The sequence below is a fragment of the Pelodiscus sinensis genome, chromosome 8 (genome assembly GCF_049634645.1).
Source record: "Pelodiscus sinensis isolate JC-2024 chromosome 8, ASM4963464v1, whole genome shotgun sequence".
NCBI lineage: Eukaryota > Metazoa > Chordata > Testudines > Trionychidae > Pelodiscus > Pelodiscus sinensis.
The window spans coordinates 26,664,303-26,685,634 of NC_134718.1; the positions used below are offsets into that span (position 1 = coordinate 26,664,303).

The window sequence follows — 21,332 nt, forward strand, 5'->3', positions numbered from 1 at the left end:
GTATTCTGAGCTTGTGTTGGTGAGTGAGGTTTTTTTTCTTTCTCTTTTTCCCACTTCCCTTTTCCCCTTCTCCTCCCCTTCATGGAGTGTGTGCTGTGACTAGCAGGTAGAAACTGTTGGCTTATAATGAAAGTTTGAATTGTAGAAGCCTCTGCTGATTGGCTGGGCCTTAGTAGGGGGAGTGACTTTCAGGCAGTCCAGGACCTTATAAAGCAGTGAGCAAGCAACCAAGGAGCTTGCGAACAGGTGAGTGCTAACAGGGAGTTTAGAGAGGGAGTTGGAAAGGGCAGAGGGAAGGGGGCAAGGTTCTCTTGCCTTTCTTTTTCCAGGACAGCAGGTATGGATGGTGATAGGTCTGCTGCTGTTACCTGCACAGCATGTGCCATGATTGTCTTCCTCCCGGAAGAAAGAAGGGATTTCATCTGCACTAAGTACAAGCTGGTCGCCATTTTGGAAGAAAAAATTAGAGGATTGGAGGCCCAAGTCATGTTCTCGTCCATACTCCCTGTTGAAGGGAAAGGACTGGGAAGGGATCATCGAATCGAGGAAGTAAATGTGTGGTTGCACAGGTGGTGTTGGAAAGAGGGCTTTGGTTTCTTCGACCATGGGACTCTGTTCCAGGCACAAGGATTCTTAGGAAGAGATGGGATCCATCTAACAAAGAGAGGAAGGAGCATCTTCGCAGGCAGGCTTGCAAACCTAGTGAGGAGGGCTTTAAACTAGGTCCGTTGGTGGATGGTGACCAAAACCCTGAGGGAAGTGGGAAAATTGGATACTGGGAAGAAATGCAAAGAGGAACAAGCAAGAAAGGAGGACCTCTGATTCGAATGGAGAAGATAGGGTGATCAACTGGTTAGCTGAGGTGTTTGTACAATAACGCGAGAAGCCTGGGCAACAAACAGGAAGAATTAGAGGCCCTGGCCCAGTCCAAGAAATATGATTTAATTGGGATAACAGAGACTTGGTGGGATGACTCGCATGACTGGAGTGCTGTCATGGAAGGGTATAGACTGTTCAGGAAGAACAGGCAGGGGAGAAAAGGGTTGCACTATATGTAAGAGAGCACTATGATTGCTCAGAACTCCAGTATATAGAGGGAGAAAAACCTGTTGAGAGTCTATGGGTTAAGTTTAGAGGTGCAAACAACAGCAGTGATGTTGTGGTTGGTGTCTACTACAGGCCACCGAATCAGGTGGATGAGGTAGATGAGGCTTTCTTCAGACAACTGAGAGAAGCTTCCAGATTGCAGGCCGAGGCTTTTGTGGGGGACTTTAATCACCCTGACATCTGTTGGGAGACCAATACAGCAGTAAACAGGCAATCCAGGAAGTTTTTGGAGAATGTTGGGAATAACTTCTTGGTACAAGTGCTGAAGGATCCGACCACGGGCTGTGCGCAGTTTGACCTTCTGCTCACAAACAGGGAGGAACTAACGGGGGAAGTAGGGGTGGTTGACAACATGGGAAGCAGTGACCATGAGATGGTAGACTTCAGGATCCTGACCAAAGGAAGAAAAGAGAGTAGTAAAATACACACCTTGGACTTTAGAAAAATAGATTTTGATTCCCTCAGAGACCTGATGGGCAGAATCCCCTGGGATGCTAACATGAAGGGGAAAGGAGTCCAGAAGAGCTGGAAGTATTTTAAAGAAGCCTTATTGAAGGCGCAGAGGGAAACCATCCCGATGCGTAGCAAGAGAGGCAAACATGGTAGGAGACCGGATTGGCTTACAGGGGAAATCCTTGGTGAACTTAATCACAAAAAAGGAAGCTTACAAAAAGTGGAAACTTGGACAAATGACCAGGGAGGGGTATAAATGTATAGCTCGGGAGTGCCGGGGGGTTATCAGGAAGGCGAAAGCGCAATTAGAATTGTGACTGGCAAAAGATGTGAAAGATAACAAGAAAGGTTTCTAAAGGCATGTTAACAAGAAGAAGGTGATCAGAGAGAGTGTGGGGTCCCTATTGGATGAAGGAGGTAACCTAGTGACAGCTGATGTGGGGAAAGCTGAAGTACTCAATGTTTTCTTTTCCTCTGTATTCAAGGACAAGGTCGGCTCCCGGACTAATGCGCTAAGTGACACAAGATGGGATGAAGATGGACAGCCCTTAGTGGGTAAAGAACAGGTTAGGAACTATTTAGAAAAGCTAAACATCCACAAATCCATGGGTCTGGACTTAATGTATCAGAGGGTACTGAGGGAGTTGGCAAATATCATTGAGAAGCCTTTGGCCATTATCTTTGAAAAGTCGTGGAGATCAGGAGAGATCCCGGATTATTGGAAAAAGGCAAATGTAGTGCCCATCTTCAAAAAAGGGAAGAAGGATGATCCAGGGAACTATAGGCTGGTCAGTCTTACCTCGGTTCCTGGAAAAATCATGGAAGGGATCTTTAAAGAATCCATTTTGAAGCACTTGGAAGAGAGGAAAGTGATCAGGAATAGTCAGCATGGATTCACAAAGGGCAAGTCGTGCCTGACCAATCTGATTAGCTTCTATGATGAGGTAACTGGCTCTGTGGACATGGTAAAGTCAGTGGATGAGATATACCTTGGCTTTAGCAAAGCTTTTGATACGGTCTCCCACAATATTCTTGCCAGCAAGTTAAGGAAATGTGGATTGGATAAATGGATGGTAAGATGGCTAGAAAGCTGGCTAGAAGGCCAAGCCCAGCAGAAGCGATCAACTGCTCGGTGTCAGGAAGGTGGTCGGTTTAATATCTTTATTATTGACCTGGATGAAGAGGTCCTAGAACCGAACCTTGGGGCACTCTGCACAAAAGCGCGTCTATTCTGGGCACGGATGCTTTTGCATAAAAGCACTTTTTGCGCAAAAGCATCCATGCCAATCTAGACGCTCTTTTGCGGAAATACTTTTAACGGAAAAACTTTTCCGTTAAAAGTATTTCCACAAAATCATGCCAGTCTAGATGCAGCCAGATTATATTAGATATTGCTGTTTGTTTTGTCAACACAACTGGCTTCCACAATGCCTGCTCTGATTGCTCTGCTCAGTGTTTTGATCTCTGCTGCCCTGCAGGCATTCACCTTTGTAGAGCTGAAGAATGAAATCGCCCTTTTAATTAATGATATCTAACAATGTGACATTATGTAACCTCATGAATTGCGGCCCAATTTTTATGAAAGGGATTTAGATTAACTTGTTAGTTACCTAACAAGTTAATTATCTATCAGAGATGATGTAGATAGTGTTTGGTGTTTGGTCCTGCTGTGAGGGCAGGAGACTGGACTTGATAACCTCTCAACATCACTTCCAGTTCTAGTGTTCTGTGATTCTATGATTATTTACCTGTTATGAATTACCTTTTTACATATACTGTAAGTGAAACCCCATTTCAAATTCTGTATTGCCTTAACTCTTAAAAACAAGTGGTCCTATAGCACTTTAGAGACTAACATAAATATAGATAGTATCATGAGCTTTCGTAGGCACTGCCCACTTCTTCAGATGATGAGTGGAGCAAAAGGCACACCACTCATCATCTGAAGAAGTGGATTGTGCCCATGAAAGCTCATGATACTATATATTTTGTTAGTCTCTAAGGACATGTTTACACTAGGAAATTATTTTGAAATAACTTTATTTCAAAATAATAACTCCCGAAATAGCTGTTTCAAAATAGCATGTCCACATTACAAGGAAGCATCAAAATAGTGCAGAATTATTTCAAAATAGCATGTCCACACTAATTGGAGCCTGCATCACATTTAAAGCCTCCAGAAGTGCTCCAGGGAGGGCACCAGGAGAGTGGACACTTACAATAGCTGCTTGCTGAGGTGAGCTGAGACACATGCTTAAAAGGGCTCCTCTCTATGGCCGCATCTCACCTGCCACTTCTCCATTTCCTCCCCCGTCATGGGACACCAAACTCACGCCATGTGCCCTTGAGAATGCCACAGCACTGACATAGATCCAGCTGCTCATAGAAGCAGCAGGTGTGTGGTGTCACCTCAGAGCAGGAATTTCACTCCCTGGACTTTGTGTACGCCTGCCGGACTTCTTTAATTTTCATCTGGACCTGATCCAAGGTCCTGGTGTGCCCTTTCTCCACCAGCCACAGATGTTGGCATTCCATCTCTTGTTGGTCTCCTCTCACCAGTCCTCTGTGAGATCTAGGATCTCTGCACCAGTACAGGCCAGTGCCCTCTTTTGCCCCTGACCAGGGGCATCAGAGGGTGCTGCAGGCATGCAAGTAGCCGAGGGTGGCACAGAGGGAGCTCTGGGTTCACTCATGGCTCCAATGCAGGTTGCTGTGTGGCACGTGGCTAGCAGGGCTCTCCTGATGCCACAAGCCCTTTCCCTTCTGCCTGTAGCTTTAAACTCTTCAGGAGAAGGAGAGTATAGGAGTTGTCAGGTGTGTGGCCAGAGCGGCCATAAGTGCAGCTGTGAGAAGCCTTTGGAAGCCAATTATTTTGAAATAGCAGCAGGTGAGCATCCACACTCAAGCTAGTTCAAAATAACAATTTCAAAATAAGTGACAAGTAGGAGCTATTGTTTCAAAATAACAAATCAGCATGTTATTTAAAACTAGCAGGCTTGGTAGCGCGGACACTCTTTCTGCTTGTAATTTTGAAAAAAGGGTGTGCCCTTTCTCCACCTGGTGTAGACCAGGGCCATGGTGCTAAAGGATCACTTGTTTTTTTTAAGTTTTTTAAAGATATAGACTAACACAGATACCCCTCTGCGCCTTAACTCTTGTTAGCTCTCTCTCTCTCTGTGTAATCTTATTTAAAGATGTGGATAAGCATGTGTGTGTGTGTGTGTGTGTGTGTGCGTGCGCACAATGGGATCAGTCCCCAAAGCCAGCCTCTCTGGGTTACCAGCTGCCAGCACCACCTTGATGGCGAAAGAACAATGCAGGTGAGCCCTGCGAAAGAACCCACCCAAGAAAGAGAGACAAAGCCCCATGAAGAATAGAAGATCCATGTCACATCTGCCACAAACTGATGACTCCTGGTCACACAGTGTCCTGGGACAATGGGACAAGACAGGATCTATAGAAAGATGGGTGAAAAACTATAGAATTGGATCTTTCTGGTCTACAATTACTCTCAGTGTCACACCCTCCCCTTTCAAAGTTTCAGGGCATATCTGACTGCGGAATGTGCTGCTCTGTTTGGGGAACAAAGAGCAAATCTCCAGAGTGCTCCTGTTCTGCCCTGCCGTAGGAACGGGTAGCTAGACTGCTGCTGCAGGGGGAAGGAGACAGACTGCTTGGCTACTTTGACACAGCTGCTCAAGATGCCACTCCCAACAGCTGAGGAGGCTGTGGGAGAACTGAGAGGGAAGCCAAGACATGAAGGGATCTACTCTGCGTTCCCACAACACTGCACTGTGAGCTACATACCCACTGTGCATTGCATACACTTTTGTCAATGGTGCCCCCGGTGTGGACATGATCTGTGGACAGAGGGAGCAAGTGTGAACCCCTCTGGCAATATTTGTTTGGTCAGCTTTTGGATGTTGACTTAAGTATTGTCAACAAAACTTCATCTTGTAGACATAACCTTATATGCTTTATTATGCAGCCAAAGCATTTCGTTCTGTTTAATTTAATAACAGGTTTCACTTAGGTTTACAGAACCAACATACACATTCAGGAATGGATTAAGGCAGGATCTATAACATGTGGAACCAAAAATCCATGGAAGATGTGGTCCATGCCAGAGAGTGAGGGAGAGAGACTACAAAAGGAGAGCCAGCATGTCATGAATACTTTTGTAAAGCAATCTTTTAGTTTGCTGAAGATACTTTGGATGGATTGAATTTAGGGCAGATTTAAACAACATACCATGACACTAAACCTAACATGACATACCTGGTTGGCAATCTGTCGTACTAGCACATCCATCCTGGATCCAGACTCTGAAATCATTTTTGCTGCATAAATCACATGAGATGTATTTTTCAATGGGCCTTTTCCCCTTAAATGAAAAAAGTAGAGAAATGTAGTATCCATGAAAAATAAGGACGGAAATTTTTTTTAAATAAAACAACTCATTCAGAATTAAAATAAAATCTTATTAGAGGTTCAATCAATATGATTTACTTTGTATCCCAAAGTCCTGCATATCATGGCTTCAGCATTAGAATAGTGCCATACACACAATATTACTACTTCTTGATCAGTCAAAACACGAAGCACCAGAAAAATCACATAAACAAAAACATCCAAACTAAAACCTTGATTATATGAGATTGCAAGCCCAAAAAGATAAAATTACTTTCAAATAAGCATACAAAAGGTGCATGGGTTTATCCAAACCTCAGAATAGGAGATGAGTAAATACATCAAAAAATTGGTGACAGTTTTCTCAGTTAAAAATTGAATTTGCCTTTCCTGTATTCAAATCACTTGTGCATTCACTTTCCATGAGTATTCTAGTGAGTTTAGTGGAAGGATTGTAGAAGCACTGAATTTTAGGAAATTTTTTAAACTGTAAATGTGCTCTGAAAACTTAATTCCACTAATAATGATTATTCAATAAGGGGACAGAAACAATATCATGAGAAATATGCTCCATTGAAAAACTCACCAAAAACAGCTCAAATGTCAGCTATCAAGTGCTTTTGGTACTTCAAAAATTATCTACAGATTGACAGGTAGACTCATAGATGATTTGAAGAACAATTTCAAATTTGAGATCTTTAAGATGTATGCTAGCAATTTTGAAACAAACTGCATTTTTTGCTGCTCTTATTATAGTTGTGCCTATGCACACCAGAACCCCGAGATATGATGTACAGAACAAATACAAAACAAAATGGCAGTTGTACACATTATTTATTAATGACCTGAATAGTGGGATGGATTGCAGCCTCAGCAAGTTCACAGATGACATTAAGCTATGGGGAGAAATAGATAGAGGGATAGGGTCCAGAGTGACCTGGACAAATTGGAGGTTCAACAAGGACGAATGCAGAGTCAACAGTGTGCCCTTGAAGCCAAGAAGCATTAGTAGGAGCATTACCAGCAGATCTAGGGAAGTGATTATTCCCCCTTGTTAGGAACTAATGACACTACATCTGGAATATTGTGTCCAATTCTGTCCCCCCTCCCCGCCCATTACAGAAAAAATGTGGACACACTGGAGAAAGTTGAGCAGAGGGCAACAAAAATATGAGGAGTCTGGAGCACATGACTTATGAGGAGAAACTGAGGGTTTTGGCCTTATTTAGTCTACGGAAGACTGAGGGGGGTTTTCATAGAAGCCGTCAACTACCCGAAAATGGGTTTCAAAGAGGATGGAGAGAGACTATTCTCAGTTATAATGATGACTGAATGAGGAGCAATGGTCTCAAGTTACAGTGGGGGAGGTCTAGATTGGATATTAGGAAAAGCCTCCACCCCATGGTTGCAAGCAAGCTGGCAGTCAGCTCCAATGCCCCTGCCCCGGGGCGGAAGAGGAGGGCCCCATCTTGGTTTGATAAGGAAATCCTGGATCTCACTGAAGTCTGGAGAGAGGAGGTAAACCTCCAGGATCTCCATTCTGGGCAAAGGAATGCCGACATCCATGGCCAGAAGGGCCACATGTGCACTGGAAGATGCAGGCATCATGCACCTTACCCAACCACCCAACGTTGATGTTGGTGAAGCAGTCTTGGTGGTCCACGAGGGCCTGCCATACCATGGAAGAGTACCCCTTCTGGTTGATATAATCTGATGCAAGATGGTTGGGGGCCTGGATGGGGATGTGGGTGCTGTCAATGGCCCTCCCGCAGGAGGTGGGGAAGCCCATAGTGGCAAATCCTGCGACAATGGAGTGCACGTCGCCTAGGATGATGAACCAGCGCAGCAGGCTGGTGTTGATGGCCCTCACTACCTGTAGAAGGATACACAGGATTGCCAGTGCCCTCAGGAGCTTCCCTTCCCATACATCAGGGCCAACCCCAACTTAACCCATCTCCCAGCAGGGCTTTGTGAAGTCAGGATTCATAAACCTTCCAGGGAGGGAGTTTCTACCAACCTCCCTTCCCTAGGGATCCCCATTCCAGCAGTTCACCACCCTCCTGGGACAATAGCATGAAAGTGCCATACCTGCATGAGCATGTCCCCAATGGTTGATCTCCCCATGCCAAACTGGTTCCTGATGGAAAGGTAGCTGTCCAGCATGGCGAGCTTCCAGAGGGCGATGGCAACCTGATTATGGTGGGGGATGGCGGGTCACATATGGGTTTCCTGTCACCTGAGAGCAGGGGCGAACCCCTTACACAGCTCCCAGAAGATGTCCTTCCGCATGCGGAAGTTCTGGAGCCACTGATGCTCATCCCATTGCTCCATGATTATCTGGTCCCACCAGTCAGCACTGCTGTCCCATCAGGAGGGCAGAAGGGGCTTTGCTGCATGACCAGCATGTGGAGAGAGGAGAGGAGCTGCCACATAGGTAGCTGCAGCTCCTGTTCCTGAAGAGCAATGAGGGCAGCCCACAGTAACTGCACCAAAATGTGCAGAATGAGGTCGAAGAGCTGGTGACTGCTCTGCAGCAGGTTTGGCTCCATGGCTGGAATGCTGTGGTGTCCACAAGGGCATCCAGAGCAGGCAGTGAGAAGAGTTTGCTGTCCCTTGAGGAAGTAGGCAAAGATGAAGAGCCTGAGAAACAGCTGTACAGGGATGGCCCTTTAAGCATGAGCCTCAGGCAGCAGCTACAGGAAATGATTGCTGTTCTGAACCCCTGCCTCAAGTTCTTCAGGCTCCAGTGATTGTGGGCACTCTATTCTGAAATAGCCCAATGCTATGTCAATGGGCATTTCAAGTGTAGACCTGCTATTTCGTAATAAGCTATAGGCATGTTTCTTTCTTTGATTTAGAATAAACTTTGTTTACTATTTCATTATTCTTCGCACACATATCAAAACACAATATACAGTGTGCCTAAGTTAAATGCACCTTTTCAAAATAGACTTTGCTTCATAGGAAGCCATTTCGTTTCATTGTTATCATGCATCTATAAAGAACTTAAATATGTACAATGCTAGGTAGACTTCTTAATTGCAATGTATTAATTTGTAAGGTCTGCAACACGGGCCAAAGGTTACCTTAATAATCATATTTCAAAGTATATCTAATGGGAATGATATATCATTTTGCTTAGAGGTAGCAGTTCTTAGTGTACAAATAAGCCAAACCATTGCAGTAGTTTTAAAATATATCCTCTAACATACTAATGCAAAAATCATATACAGTAAAAATACCTAAATAATGATAATCCATTATGACACATAATGATTAATCTCTTACTTGTGTAATTAATTAAATGTATTATTTGGCAAAGAACTACTTATTGATCCTTGAACAAAAATCATATTTTACCAACTACAGTGCCTGATTATTCCACATTATCAAGACCATATCTGAAGAAAACTACAATTACATAGATTTTGAATTATTTCTATTTGTACTGCTGTATAGAAAGCAATTTTGTTATTTGGGAGAAACTATAGTGAATTGATTTTAAGTTATAAATGAAAAATGTTGTAATTCAAAGAAAAAAAAAACAGAAAAAAAACTAATGTATTACCTCATGTAAAAGTCCCAATAATTTAAGCTTCCATCACCTTAACTTTTATTTGTCTTTCCTGATTTTTAACTTTGTTTCATTTTTTTCACAAAGTGGCCATTAAAGTGGCCCAAGTTTTAATGGTCACCTCTTTATTTTTAAGTATCAGAGGGGTAGCCGTGTTAGTCTGAATCTGCAAAAGTAACAAGGAGTCCTGTGGCACCTTTATAGACTAACAGATTTAATGGAGCATGAGTTTTCGTGAGCAAAGACGCACTTCGTCAGATGCATATCCTTATTTTTAGTTATATTAGAGCAAAATATAGATGCCCCAATCAGGGCCAGATACTGGGGTCTGTACAAACATAGGAAAATATGATGTCTCTCCTACAAACCAATAGAAGATGAAAGATAAAACTGAAAGTAACTAACAGTGGGCCAAGAGGGAAAGTCAATGACTATTTCTTAGGCCATGTCTACGCTACCATATATGTCAGTACAACTTACATTACTCAGGAGTGTGAAATAAACACTCATGGGTATGTCTACACTATCCCGCTAGTTCGAACTAGCGGGGTAATGTATGCATGCCGAACTTGCTAATGAAGCCCGGGATTTGAATTTCCCGGGCTTCATTAGCATAAAGCTGGCGCCGCCATTTTTAAAAGCCGGCTAGTGCGAACCCCGTGCCGCGCGGCTACACGCAGCACGGGCTAGATAGTTCGAACTACGTAGCCATTCCGAACTATCTGTACTCCTCGTGGAATGGCTACGTAGTTCGAACTATCTAGCCCGTGCCGCGTGTTCGAACTTGCGGGGTAGTGTAGACATACCCCATCTGAGTGACATAAGAAACACCACCATAAGTGGTAATGTGATGCCCCCCCCATGCTTTATGAAAATTGGCTTATGACTACACACACACACACACACACACACACACACACACACACACACAACTTGGGCTGCTTTGAACAAAGTACCTCTTATAATCTATCAATTTTAATGTTACCATCTGCTGGATCGGTATATCCTATTTTGGTGCATGTATCATTCTTGTATGAACAGTTAAAATATAAAGAATGAGACTGTTTATAATTTCAATGTGCTAATGAGAACCATTACTGGTGCACCTCCCCCCTTCTTCCTTCCCACAGAAGTCTTCATGAATGGGTGATCAACTTAATGACTTGTAAACAGACTTTCTTGTACTATAAGTCCAAAGGTGATTGGATGAGTAAGACATGTGGTCATGCACCTGGTACTGAGATTCCATTTTTTTTTTATCCTGGTAGTCTTCCATGGAAGGGGAAGTATAGAACAAAAGATTCCCGCCCTTGGAAGACGAAAGGGGAAGTTATTGGCAATTTGTCCTCTGCTACCATGACACTGCAAAGAGGACAGACTTAGGTCAGAATAAATGATCATCTCTGGCCTCAAATTTATGCCTAGAAGAAGAACAGCTCTTTAAGGTAAGAATATGCTTGCAATAAGTTTTTTTTGGTGAATTAACTCTAGCTATGCATTTTCTTTTCATTTTAACTTAATAACTTACTTTCATATGTCTTTTCATTTGCAACCACTTAAATCCTACTGTTTATACTTAATAAAAACACTTTTATTTACTATCAGGTCCAGTGTAAATAATTATTAACTGGGGGAGGGGCAGTATGCATCATCTCCTTTTTAAATAACTGTATGTTAGGCTACATCTAGACTGCATCCTTCTGTCGACAGAGGGATGCAAATCAAGCACATCAAAATTGCTAATGAAGCAGGGATTTAAATATCCCGGGCTTCATTAGCATAAACATGGCCGCCATTTTTTCAAAACAGAGTTTTTTTGAAAAAACGGCAGTCTAGATGCAGATTTGTCGAAAATAAACCCTTTTTTGACAGATCCTGTATTCCTCAAAAAACTAGGTTTATTTTCGACAGACCCGTGTCTAGACAGCTGGTTTTTTCGAAAAAATTCCGTTTAGGAAAAAGTGGTGGCCATGTTTATTCTAATGAAGCGTGGGATATTTAAATCCCTGCTTCATTAGCAATTTTGATGTGCTTTATTTGCATCCTTCTGTAAACAGAAGGATGCAGTCTAGACGTAGCCTTAAAGACATATAGATGAACCTAGGCATCCCTGTAGTGACACTTCATATTACTGCAGATATTTGTATAAAATATGCCTCACGAGGTACTATTTGAATGCTAATACCATGCTGGTTATTTATATAATTGTAGAATGAATGAGTTAATGTAATATGTGAAGTTATGAATTCTTTTTATATGACATTGGAACATGTTGAAGACAAACAGCCTTGGTAAAGGTGACATACAGGTCTGTCCCACAGAAAAGAATGCAAGTTTGCCTCAATATACATATTAGCAGTAATCAAAGCTATTTTCAGTTCCCATTTTTAATCTAAGTTCCTCTGCATTATTTCTCTATCTTCCATTATCTTCAAAATGAGGCCAATATTGCCTCCTTACCAACTTTATTATGGTGTTTACTATTATTGGCTCCTCTTAGTGATTTCATTGTTCATAGTCTACAGGCTCCCCTACATCATGGGTCCATTCCATACTGCAGAGCAGGGGCAGGGTTTAGAGGGCCAACACGAGAAGGGAAAGTTGTACTTTAGGGCAACACCACAACTTTGTAGCCAACAACACACAGTGAATGATTTGTTCTGTTTTTGACATGGAAGGGATAATGTTTCATTTTCATTTTAACAATATACACAATATATGTTCTTACAATGTACAATATAGGCTCTTGTGTAAATTACATGGCCATGGGATAAGAGGGAAGGTCCTTTCTTGGATTGAGAACGGTTAAAAGACAGGAAACAAAGGGTAGGAATAAATGGTAAATTTTCAGATTGGAGAGGGGTAACTAGTGGTGTACCCCAAGGGTCAGTCCTGGGACCGATCCTTTTCAACTTATTCATAAATGATCTGGAGAAAGGGGTAAGCAGTGAGGTAGTAAAGTTTGCAGATGATACCAAGAGGGACTCCAAGAAGATCTCACCAAACTGAGTGATTGGGCAACAAAATGGCAAATGAAATTTAATGTGGATAAGTGTAAAGTAATGCACATTGGGAAAAATAACCCCAACTATACGTACAGTATGATGGGGGCTAATTTGGCTACAACAAATCAGGAAAGAGATCTTGGAGTTATCCTGGACAGTTCTCTGAAAACTTCCACATAGTATGCAGCGGCGGTCAAAAAGGCAAATAGGATGCTAGGAATTATTAGGAAAGGGATAAGACCCAGAATATCTTACTGCCCCTGTATAAAACTATGGTACGCCCACATCTTGAATACTGTGTACAGATGTGGTCTCCTCACCTCAAAAAAGATATTTGGGCCTTGGAAAGGGTTCAGAAAAGGGCAACTAAAATGATTAGGGGTTTGGAATGGGTCCCATATGAGGAGAGGTTAAAGTGACTGGGACTTTTCAGTTTAGAAAAGAGGAGACTGAGGGGGGATATGATAGAGGTATATACAATCATGAGTGGTGTGGAGAGGGCCGATAAAGAAAAATTATTTATTAGTTCCCTAAATAGAAGAACTAGAGGACACCAAATGAAATTAATGGGGAGCAGGTTTAAAACTAATAAAAGGAAATTCTTCTTCACACAGCGTGTAGTCAACCTCTGGAACTCCTTGCCAGAGGAGGCTGTGAAGGCTAGGACTATAATAGAGTTTAAAGAGAAGCTAGATAATTTCATGGAGGTTAGGTCCAGAAAAGGCTATTAACCAGGGGATAAAATGGTGTCCTTGGCCTCTGTTTGGCAGAGACTGGAGAGGGAGGGCAGGAGACAAATCACTTGATCATTATCTTCGGTCCACCCTCTCTGGGGCACCTGGTGCTGGGCACTGTCAGTAGACAGGATACTGGGCTAGATGGACCTTTGGTCTGATCCAGTACGGCCGTTCTTATGTTCTTATATGCTCACTGTTTGTTGAAAGAGGAAATATGTAAAGAAATTATTCTCTTAAGTCTTAAGCCTGCAGAGACTTATACACTGAGTTTAGTGGGACTACTCAGAATATGTCTAGTATATGTGGGAAGATGTGGGTGTAGACAAAAATAGATCTCTGTCCCCAGCAACATTTTCATGGGACCTATAGATTTTATGAGTCACTGTTGACACAGATACAAGTTTCAAAACTAATATGGTGTTTTTTCCAAAGTAGCATAATTCACTCTGATAGACATGGATTTGGATTTCCTTTGTTATTACTTCCAGTTTTGGGAATGCCGTCTAAAGGTTGGCATATTTGTGTAAAAGTGCAAAACTCAATGAAAATATTATTCATAAAAAGGAGCCATACAAAGTGGCACACAGAACATCATTTTCATGACAACTATTCTAGTCTGTGTTAGTAATAGAGCTGATTAAAGATGACAATTCCATTCTGCATCTTCTTTTGAGATTGCAAAATTTGTTTTCAATCACCAGAAGGAGGTGGATGAGCACAGCTCATACTCCATAGCCCAGGGATGAAGGCATTGGACTTGGATGCAGGAGATCTACTTTTAAGTCTAGCCTCTGATTCAGAATCACCTGGGATGAAAAAAACTTGGTTTGGAATCAGACCGAGAGAAGACCTGAATCAGGCTCATTCACATTGCAGCACAGCATGCTAATATTTCAACCAGCTGAAATTTAGCAATGCATTTTCCAGCTATTTTATCTATACCAATTAACATAGCAGCTCATATATGCAAGGAGAAACTTTTTCCATACTAACACACTTTGGCTTCTTCAAGCAATCTTGGTAAAGGCACAACAAATTACATTTTGTTATAACAGTGAAGCCATCTGGGGAAAAAGAGATGTTTTTAATCAAGCTCAGTCTCCAATAGCCATTTAGGAAGCCTCGACCGAACTATCATGTAAGATTTGTGGAATTTGTGCAGATAAGAGAAGGTTTGGGGAAAAAATGCAAGAAGTATGTTTAGCTTCAGGCAAGAAAATGATAAAGCGCAAAAACACGCTGTCACCAATGGGTGAATGTTTTTCACAGAGTGATCACTCTTTAGCTGACCTTTCCATCCTCATACTCAAAGGAAACCTACACAACACTTTCAAAAGACAAGCCTGAGGGCTTATAGTCATTATTCTGGTAGACACTAAACATCACGGACTGAACAGAATACTGGCTTATTACAACAATCGGTTACACATTAACCCCCCTTTTTTTATCCTGATAATGGACCACTCTGCCTTGGATGATCCCTTAACACACACTAACTACTTATGCTAATTAATCTGTTCCAACTTGCATTTAGCTGTGAGAGTGGAAATCCCTTTTGCAGAACTGTAGAACCGCTTATTTCTGGGGAAATTCTGCTTCACTTTGTGTGCACAGAATTCAAGCAAAGGGAAGCTGCAAGAATGGTCACGTGCCCCTCCCTATTGGCTAGAGATGTAAATCATTGGGGAAGAGGGTGCGTTTCGGTGTGTGTGTGTGTGTGTGACAGAGAGAGAGAGAGAGACTGTGCCTCCTGCTATTACAACACGTGGCATGGCGGTGCAGGGCTTTGGGGTATTTCTGAGGAGCGAGGCATAGGGAAGGCTGTGTCCCCTCAGGAATGTAACATCCACCTTCTTAGTGAAGCATCCTCCTGCTTTATTCCCATTACGTTTGTGAATTTTCTCAGGAATATAAATAGTGATAGAAATGTAGCCGTGTTAGTCTGGGGTAGCTGAAGCAAAATGCAGGACAATGTAGCACTTTAAAGACTAACAAGATGGTTTATTAGATGATGAGCTTTCGTGGGCCAGACCCACTTCCTCAGATCAAAAGGGTCTGGCCCACGAAAGCTCATCATCTAATAAACCATCTTGTTAGTCTTTAAAGTGCTACATTGTCCTACATTTTGCCTCAGGAATATAAGAGAAACATAAAAGTTTTCAGGCTCTTTACATTGCAAGAGTAGTGTAAAGGACAGTACAGCCCTATGTATGCTTCTGGTACTTTAGTGATTAGAACTGGATTAATTTTTTTAAATGAGATAATATCCTATCAAAATATGCACCATGAATTTTTTGCTACTGACCTTTCTGGAGATAGTCAGTAGCCAATATAATGTGTGAGTCCAGCTCCCTGGTCCTCATTTACTCATCAGTGGCCTGTGATGTAACACTGAGGATATGGCTGCACAGATTTGCTGACTAGTGTCTAGACATGAAGGGTCAAACATAGCTACATAGACATGAAGGGTCAAGCATGGGGATTTTCACCCATGCTCCCCACTCCAACTTTCCATCCATTGCATTGTAGTTTAAATAAATTACCAAAATAATGGAAATCAGAGTGCTGACTTTGCATTACAGGCAGTCCCCGAGTTACGCGGATTCGACTTATGTCGGATCCGCACTTACGAACGGGGCTTTCTCGCCCTGGAGCTCTCAGGCAGCGGGACCACCCAGAGCGCAGCGGTCCCGCCACCTCGACCTCTGGGGCGAGAAAAGCTGCTCCGGGTGCCCCTGGTCTGCTGGGGACCGTCTCCAGCAGACCAGGGACACCTGGAGCAAAGCCGGGGAGGCGGAGGGGTCTCGCGCCTCTGAGGCTTTGGTCTGGCAAAGCCTCAGAGGCGCGGCAGCCCACCGCTGCTTTTCGAACTCCGTGCCGCGCGGCTACACGCGGTGCGGAGTAGCTAGTTCGGATTAGGCTTCTAATCCGAACTAGCTATACTCCTCGTGAAGCCTAATCCGAACTAGCTACTCCGTGCCGTGTGTAGCCGCGCGGCACAGGGTTCGAACTAGCCGGCATTTAAAAATGGCGCTGGCTGGCTTCATGCAAATGAAGCCCAGGAAATTCAAATCCCGGGCTTCATTTGCAACTGCAGATGACTACATTACCCCCACTAGTTCGAACTAGTGGAGTAGTGTAGACATACCCTCTGTCTGTGTCTACACAGCAGGCAGTTATTTCAAAATAATGTTGAAATACTGTCACACTGAGGGACTTCTTACTCCGACTCTTGTATCCCTCATTGTATGAGGAGTAAGGGAGTCAGAGGAAGAGTGCTCTATTTCAAAATAAGTGCTGTGTAGACACTCCCTATTTCAAAATAAGCTACGCAATTGGCGGACTCAATTTGTGTAGTTTATTTCGAGTTATGCCCTGCTCTATAGATGAACCCTCAGACTACTTCTGCTTTCACTGTAGATACAAAATAAATACAAAATATTATTTAGTTAATCTTGCTCTATGAGGAACAGTGTCATTTAGCTCTGTCCCTTTCCCTTCCCACCCCCATCTGGGTCCAAAACACATGTATGGAGAACTTGGACACTTCTGATTTATTTTTATGACAAAAAAGCGTGACACTTTCCCCTCTCAAATCTTGCATTTTTACCTGCTCAGGGAGGGGAGGGTGGTAATTTCTTTCTTCGGAAGAGGGTGAGCAGTGGAAGGAAAGCATACAGCTATGAACATGTAGGAAGTGTTAACTTGTGACCTGAGCTATGGAATCATGGAACGTTCAAAAATCAATGTATCAATGTTGTAGGTTTTAAACAATGCAGAAGTTATTGGACTTTCCTACAGGAACTGAAGTCACTGGGGTGTAATTCATGCAAATCAGTAGACCAGTAAAGAAGCTGAGAGATTTCTTACCCTCCACCACCTCTGGGAAAATACAACAACTTCTTTCAACTGGTTCAAGAAGACCGGCAAAAAAGTAATGAAAACAGCACAGTAAGAGAAAACCTTCTGCAGTGAGGCATGTGAGGAGGATAAAGTAACCACAGCTGAAGCCAGAGAGCTACACATTCTTAAATCAGTAGCTAGAAAACACTGATTATAATCACACAAAAGGAAAGGCGGCACAAGAGGAATATGTTTGCAAATGGAAAGCCCCAATATGTATGCACATGGAATGTTTTGCACATATAAATCAGCCCCAAATTTAAGCCTGGGGTTTGTCTATGCTGCAAGTCAAGTCATGACCTAGAATGGGTAGGAATACCCATTCTACCTTTAACCCACCTAACAGTGAAAACAATAGTAAAATAAATGTGAAAAATAGTGAAAACAACATGTGCTTCAACGTGTATTAATACATGGAGTTGTAGCTGGGCTCCACAGTAGAAATGTATTTCATTTGTTAGCCCATGCTGCCACATTATTAGTTGGGCTAGCTCTATTGAAACTATCATAGGCATTATTGTTTATCACTGTATTACTTCAGTGCTAGCATGAACATAAGAATGGCCGTATTGGGTCAGACCAAAGGTCCACCTTGCCCAGTATCCTGTCTGCCGACAGTGGCCAATGCCAGATGCCCAAGAGGGAGGGAACACAACAGGTAATCATTGTGTGATCCCTCTCTTGTAATTCATTTGCAAGGAAATCATATGCAAACACTTGGAAGGTAATAAAGTGATAGGGGATAGCCAGCATGGGTTTGTGAAGAACAAGTCATGCTAAACTAATCTGATAGCTTTCTTTGATAGGATAACGAGCCTTGTGGATAAGGGAGAAGCGGTGAATGTCATATACCTAGACTTTAGTAAGACATTTGATATGGTCTCGCATGATATTCTTATTGATAAACTAGGCAAATATAATTTAGATAGGGCCATGATAAGGTGGGTGCATAATTGGCTGGATAACCGTAGTCTGGGTATGTCTACACTACCCCGCTAGTTCGAACTAGCGGGGTAATGTATGCATACCGCACTTGCTAATGAAGCCCGGGATTTGAATTTCCCGGGCTTCATTAGCATAAGCGGGGAGCCGCCATTTTTAAATCCCCGCTGCTTCGAACCCCGTGTAGCGCGGCTACACGGGGCTCGAACTAGGTAGTTCGGACTAGGGTCCTATTCCGAACTACCGGTACTCCTCGTGAAACGAGGTGTACCGGTAGTTCGGAATAGGCACCCTAGTCCGAACTACCTAGTTCGAGCCCCGTGTAGCCGCGCTACACGGGGTTCGAAGCAGCGGGGATTTAAAAATGGCGGCTCCCCGCTTATGCTAATGAAGCCCGGGAAATTCAAATCCCGGGCTTCATTAGCAAGTGCGGTATGCATACATTACCCCGCTAGTTCGAACTAGGAGGGTAGTGTAGACATACCCCCTGAGAGTTGTTGTTAACGGTGCTAAATCCTCCTGGAAAGGGATAACAAGTGGAGTTCCGCAAGGGTCTGTTTTGGGACTCGTACTGTTCAATATCTTCATCAATGATGTAGACATTGGGATAGAGAGTACGCTTATTAAGTTTGCAGATGATACAAACTGGGTGGGGTTGCAACTTCTTTGGAGGATAGGGACATAATTCAAAATGACCTTAGCAAGTTAGAGAAATGGTCAGAGGTAAACAGGGTGAGGTTTAATAAAGAGAAATGCAAAGTGCTCTACTTAGGAAGGACAAATCAGTTCCATACATACAAGATGGGAAGCGACTGTCTAGGAAGGAGCATGGCAGAAAGGGATCTAGGGGTCATAGTGGACCACAAGTTGAATATGAGTCAACAGTGTGATGCTGTTGCAAAAAAAGCAAATATGATCCTAGGTTGTATCAACAGGTGTGTTGTAAGCAAAACTCGTGAAGTCATTCTGCCGCTCTACTCTGCACTAGTTAGGCCTCAGCTGGAGTACTGTGTCCAGTTCTGGGCGCCACATTTCAAGAAAGATGTGGAGAAATTGGAAAGGGTACAGAGAAGAGCGACAAGAATGATTAAAGGTTTAGAGAACATGACCTATGAAGCCAGGCTTCATGAACTGGGCTTGTTTAGTTTGGAAAAAAGAAGATTAAGGGGGGACATGATAGCGGTTTTCAAATATCTAAAAGGGTGTCACAAGGAGGAAGGAGAAAATTTGTTCCTCTTGGTTACTGAGGACAGGACAAGGAGTAATGGGCTTAAAGTGCAGCAGGGGAGGTTTAGATTGGACATTAGAAAAAAATTCCTATCTGTCAGGGTGGTCAAATATTGGAATAAATTGCCAAGGGAGGTGGTGGAATCTCCCTCTCTGGAGATATTTAAGAACAGGTTAGATAGACATCTGTCAGGGATGGTGTAGACGGAGCTTGGTCCTGCCTTGAGGGTGGGGGGCTGGACTTGATGACCTCTTGAGGTCCCTTCCAGTCCTATTATTCTATGATTCTATGATTTCCAGACAAACAGGCCATGTCTAGACTACACGCCTTTTTTGAAAGAGGCTTTTTCTAATGATACTTTCGAAAAAGCCTCTTTCAAAAAAATGCATCTAGACTACAATCAGTACTTTCAAAAAAGCAAGCCGCTTTTTCGAAAAAGAGCATTCAGACAGTCTAGATGCTCTTTTTTGAAAAAGTACAGTTTGCATTACATCGCGCCTCTACATGGGTAGACAGAGGAAGACATTGACCACTCAATCTGCCTCCTGAGGGCAGGAACAGAAGATAGGAGAGAAGAGGAAGTGACTGTCAACCAAGTTTCGGCATAGAAACAAGGCTATTCTCACTGTGACAGCTGGCCCCTCACTCTGGGGACTGGCCCTCCCTATAGTCTATTGCCTCCAGAGACTGGCACCTTTCCTGCGTAGTGCTCCATTGCTTCTGCCTAGCCCATCACTCCATAGAGAACAGATATCTGGTGAGCTCAGAAATATTCTCACTATTGCTAGTATGTGGGAGCCTCCCAACATGTGCTGAACATGACCATTCTTACTTACAGTCTTCAACCTTCTGCCAGGAAGGGCAGGAGCCAGGTGAAGGAAATACATTTTAAAACGTATGTGAGCACCTTTTGTGCCACGAAGAGAATTTAGCATAGGGTGTTACCTGGCCCCATATGTTACTAGTTTAAGTATGCTGAACAACAAACATGTACCTAGATTGATGGTATCAGTCTAGGATGTTTATGTTCAGTGATGTCTAGCCAAATAGTTATAGAATAGGTACAGCTGAAGCTCTGATGGATGAAGGTCCTTTCTGTTTTTTTACCCCTCTTTTTTGATGTTTTAAAAAATATTCTAGGGAGTTAACTGCAGAAACTTACATTAAGAGAGCCTTACATTTGCACGGCTAAGCACACAAAATTCGTAAACGCCAAAGAGAAGGTTGAATGTGCCATCTTACCATAGGCTGTGTTATGAAACAGTCTTTAATTACATTAGCACATACCAGTTGTCATGTAATCCTATAGACTGTATAGGTTTTTTTTTCCTGCTGAAGATACACGTGACAATCCAGGCCAATCGCACTAGGGGCTGTAAACATAAAGCTTATTTCAACAACACACTACAGCTACATATAAATAGCGGTTTAGAATTAAATTACAGCACTAACACTTTCAATGGCTCCTTCTCTAGCAGTTGTGCCTCATTAATTAATGTTATTGTTAATACACTTTCTGTGTAATGCTTCAGTTAGAAACCCCTTAGTACATTTTACATCAATGTATAACATATTTACCAAGTCCTTATTCATTATAGGAAGTTTAACAAGAACATTTACCAATGGGAAACTGGCTGATGAGGGCCGGAGTTCTGAGGTGGCATCGAGCATTCTCTCCCTGATGCTTAAACGGTTAGTTCTTGCTCACATGCTGATCACCAGAATTCTGCCTCCCCAGGTTTTACTGGCATTGAGTTTGGGGGGGGGGGGGAGGGTTCACCTTTCTTCTCAGTGTGTGGGTGTGAGTCAGTTGTCAGGATTATCTGAACATTTCTCAATCATTTCCCTGTTACTCTGGGAACCTTAACCACTGTTGCATCTCGGACTCTCCTGTTATTTGCCTTTGGCAGATGGAATTCTAGCCATTGGAGCTGTAATACTTTTGTCTAATTTTGATTGTTGGGCTTAGTGTA

General features: G+C 42.9%; 1 protein-coding gene across 5 annotated transcripts in view; it reads right to left on the reverse strand.

Annotated features, from left to right (window-relative positions):
* The window catches only part of CTNNA3 (catenin alpha 3), a 1,020,369-nt gene that overhangs the window by 30,799 nt on the left and 968,238 nt on the right, over window positions 1-21,332 (reverse strand). For all 5 annotated transcript variants that reach the window (XM_075934910.1, XM_075934908.1, XM_075934909.1 and 2 more), the window contains one exon: window positions 5,839-5,944. In XM_075934910.1, coding sequence (XP_075791025.1) covers window positions 5,839-5,944 — 106 coding nt within the window. The remainder of the gene's footprint in view (window positions 1-5,838; window positions 5,945-21,332) is intronic.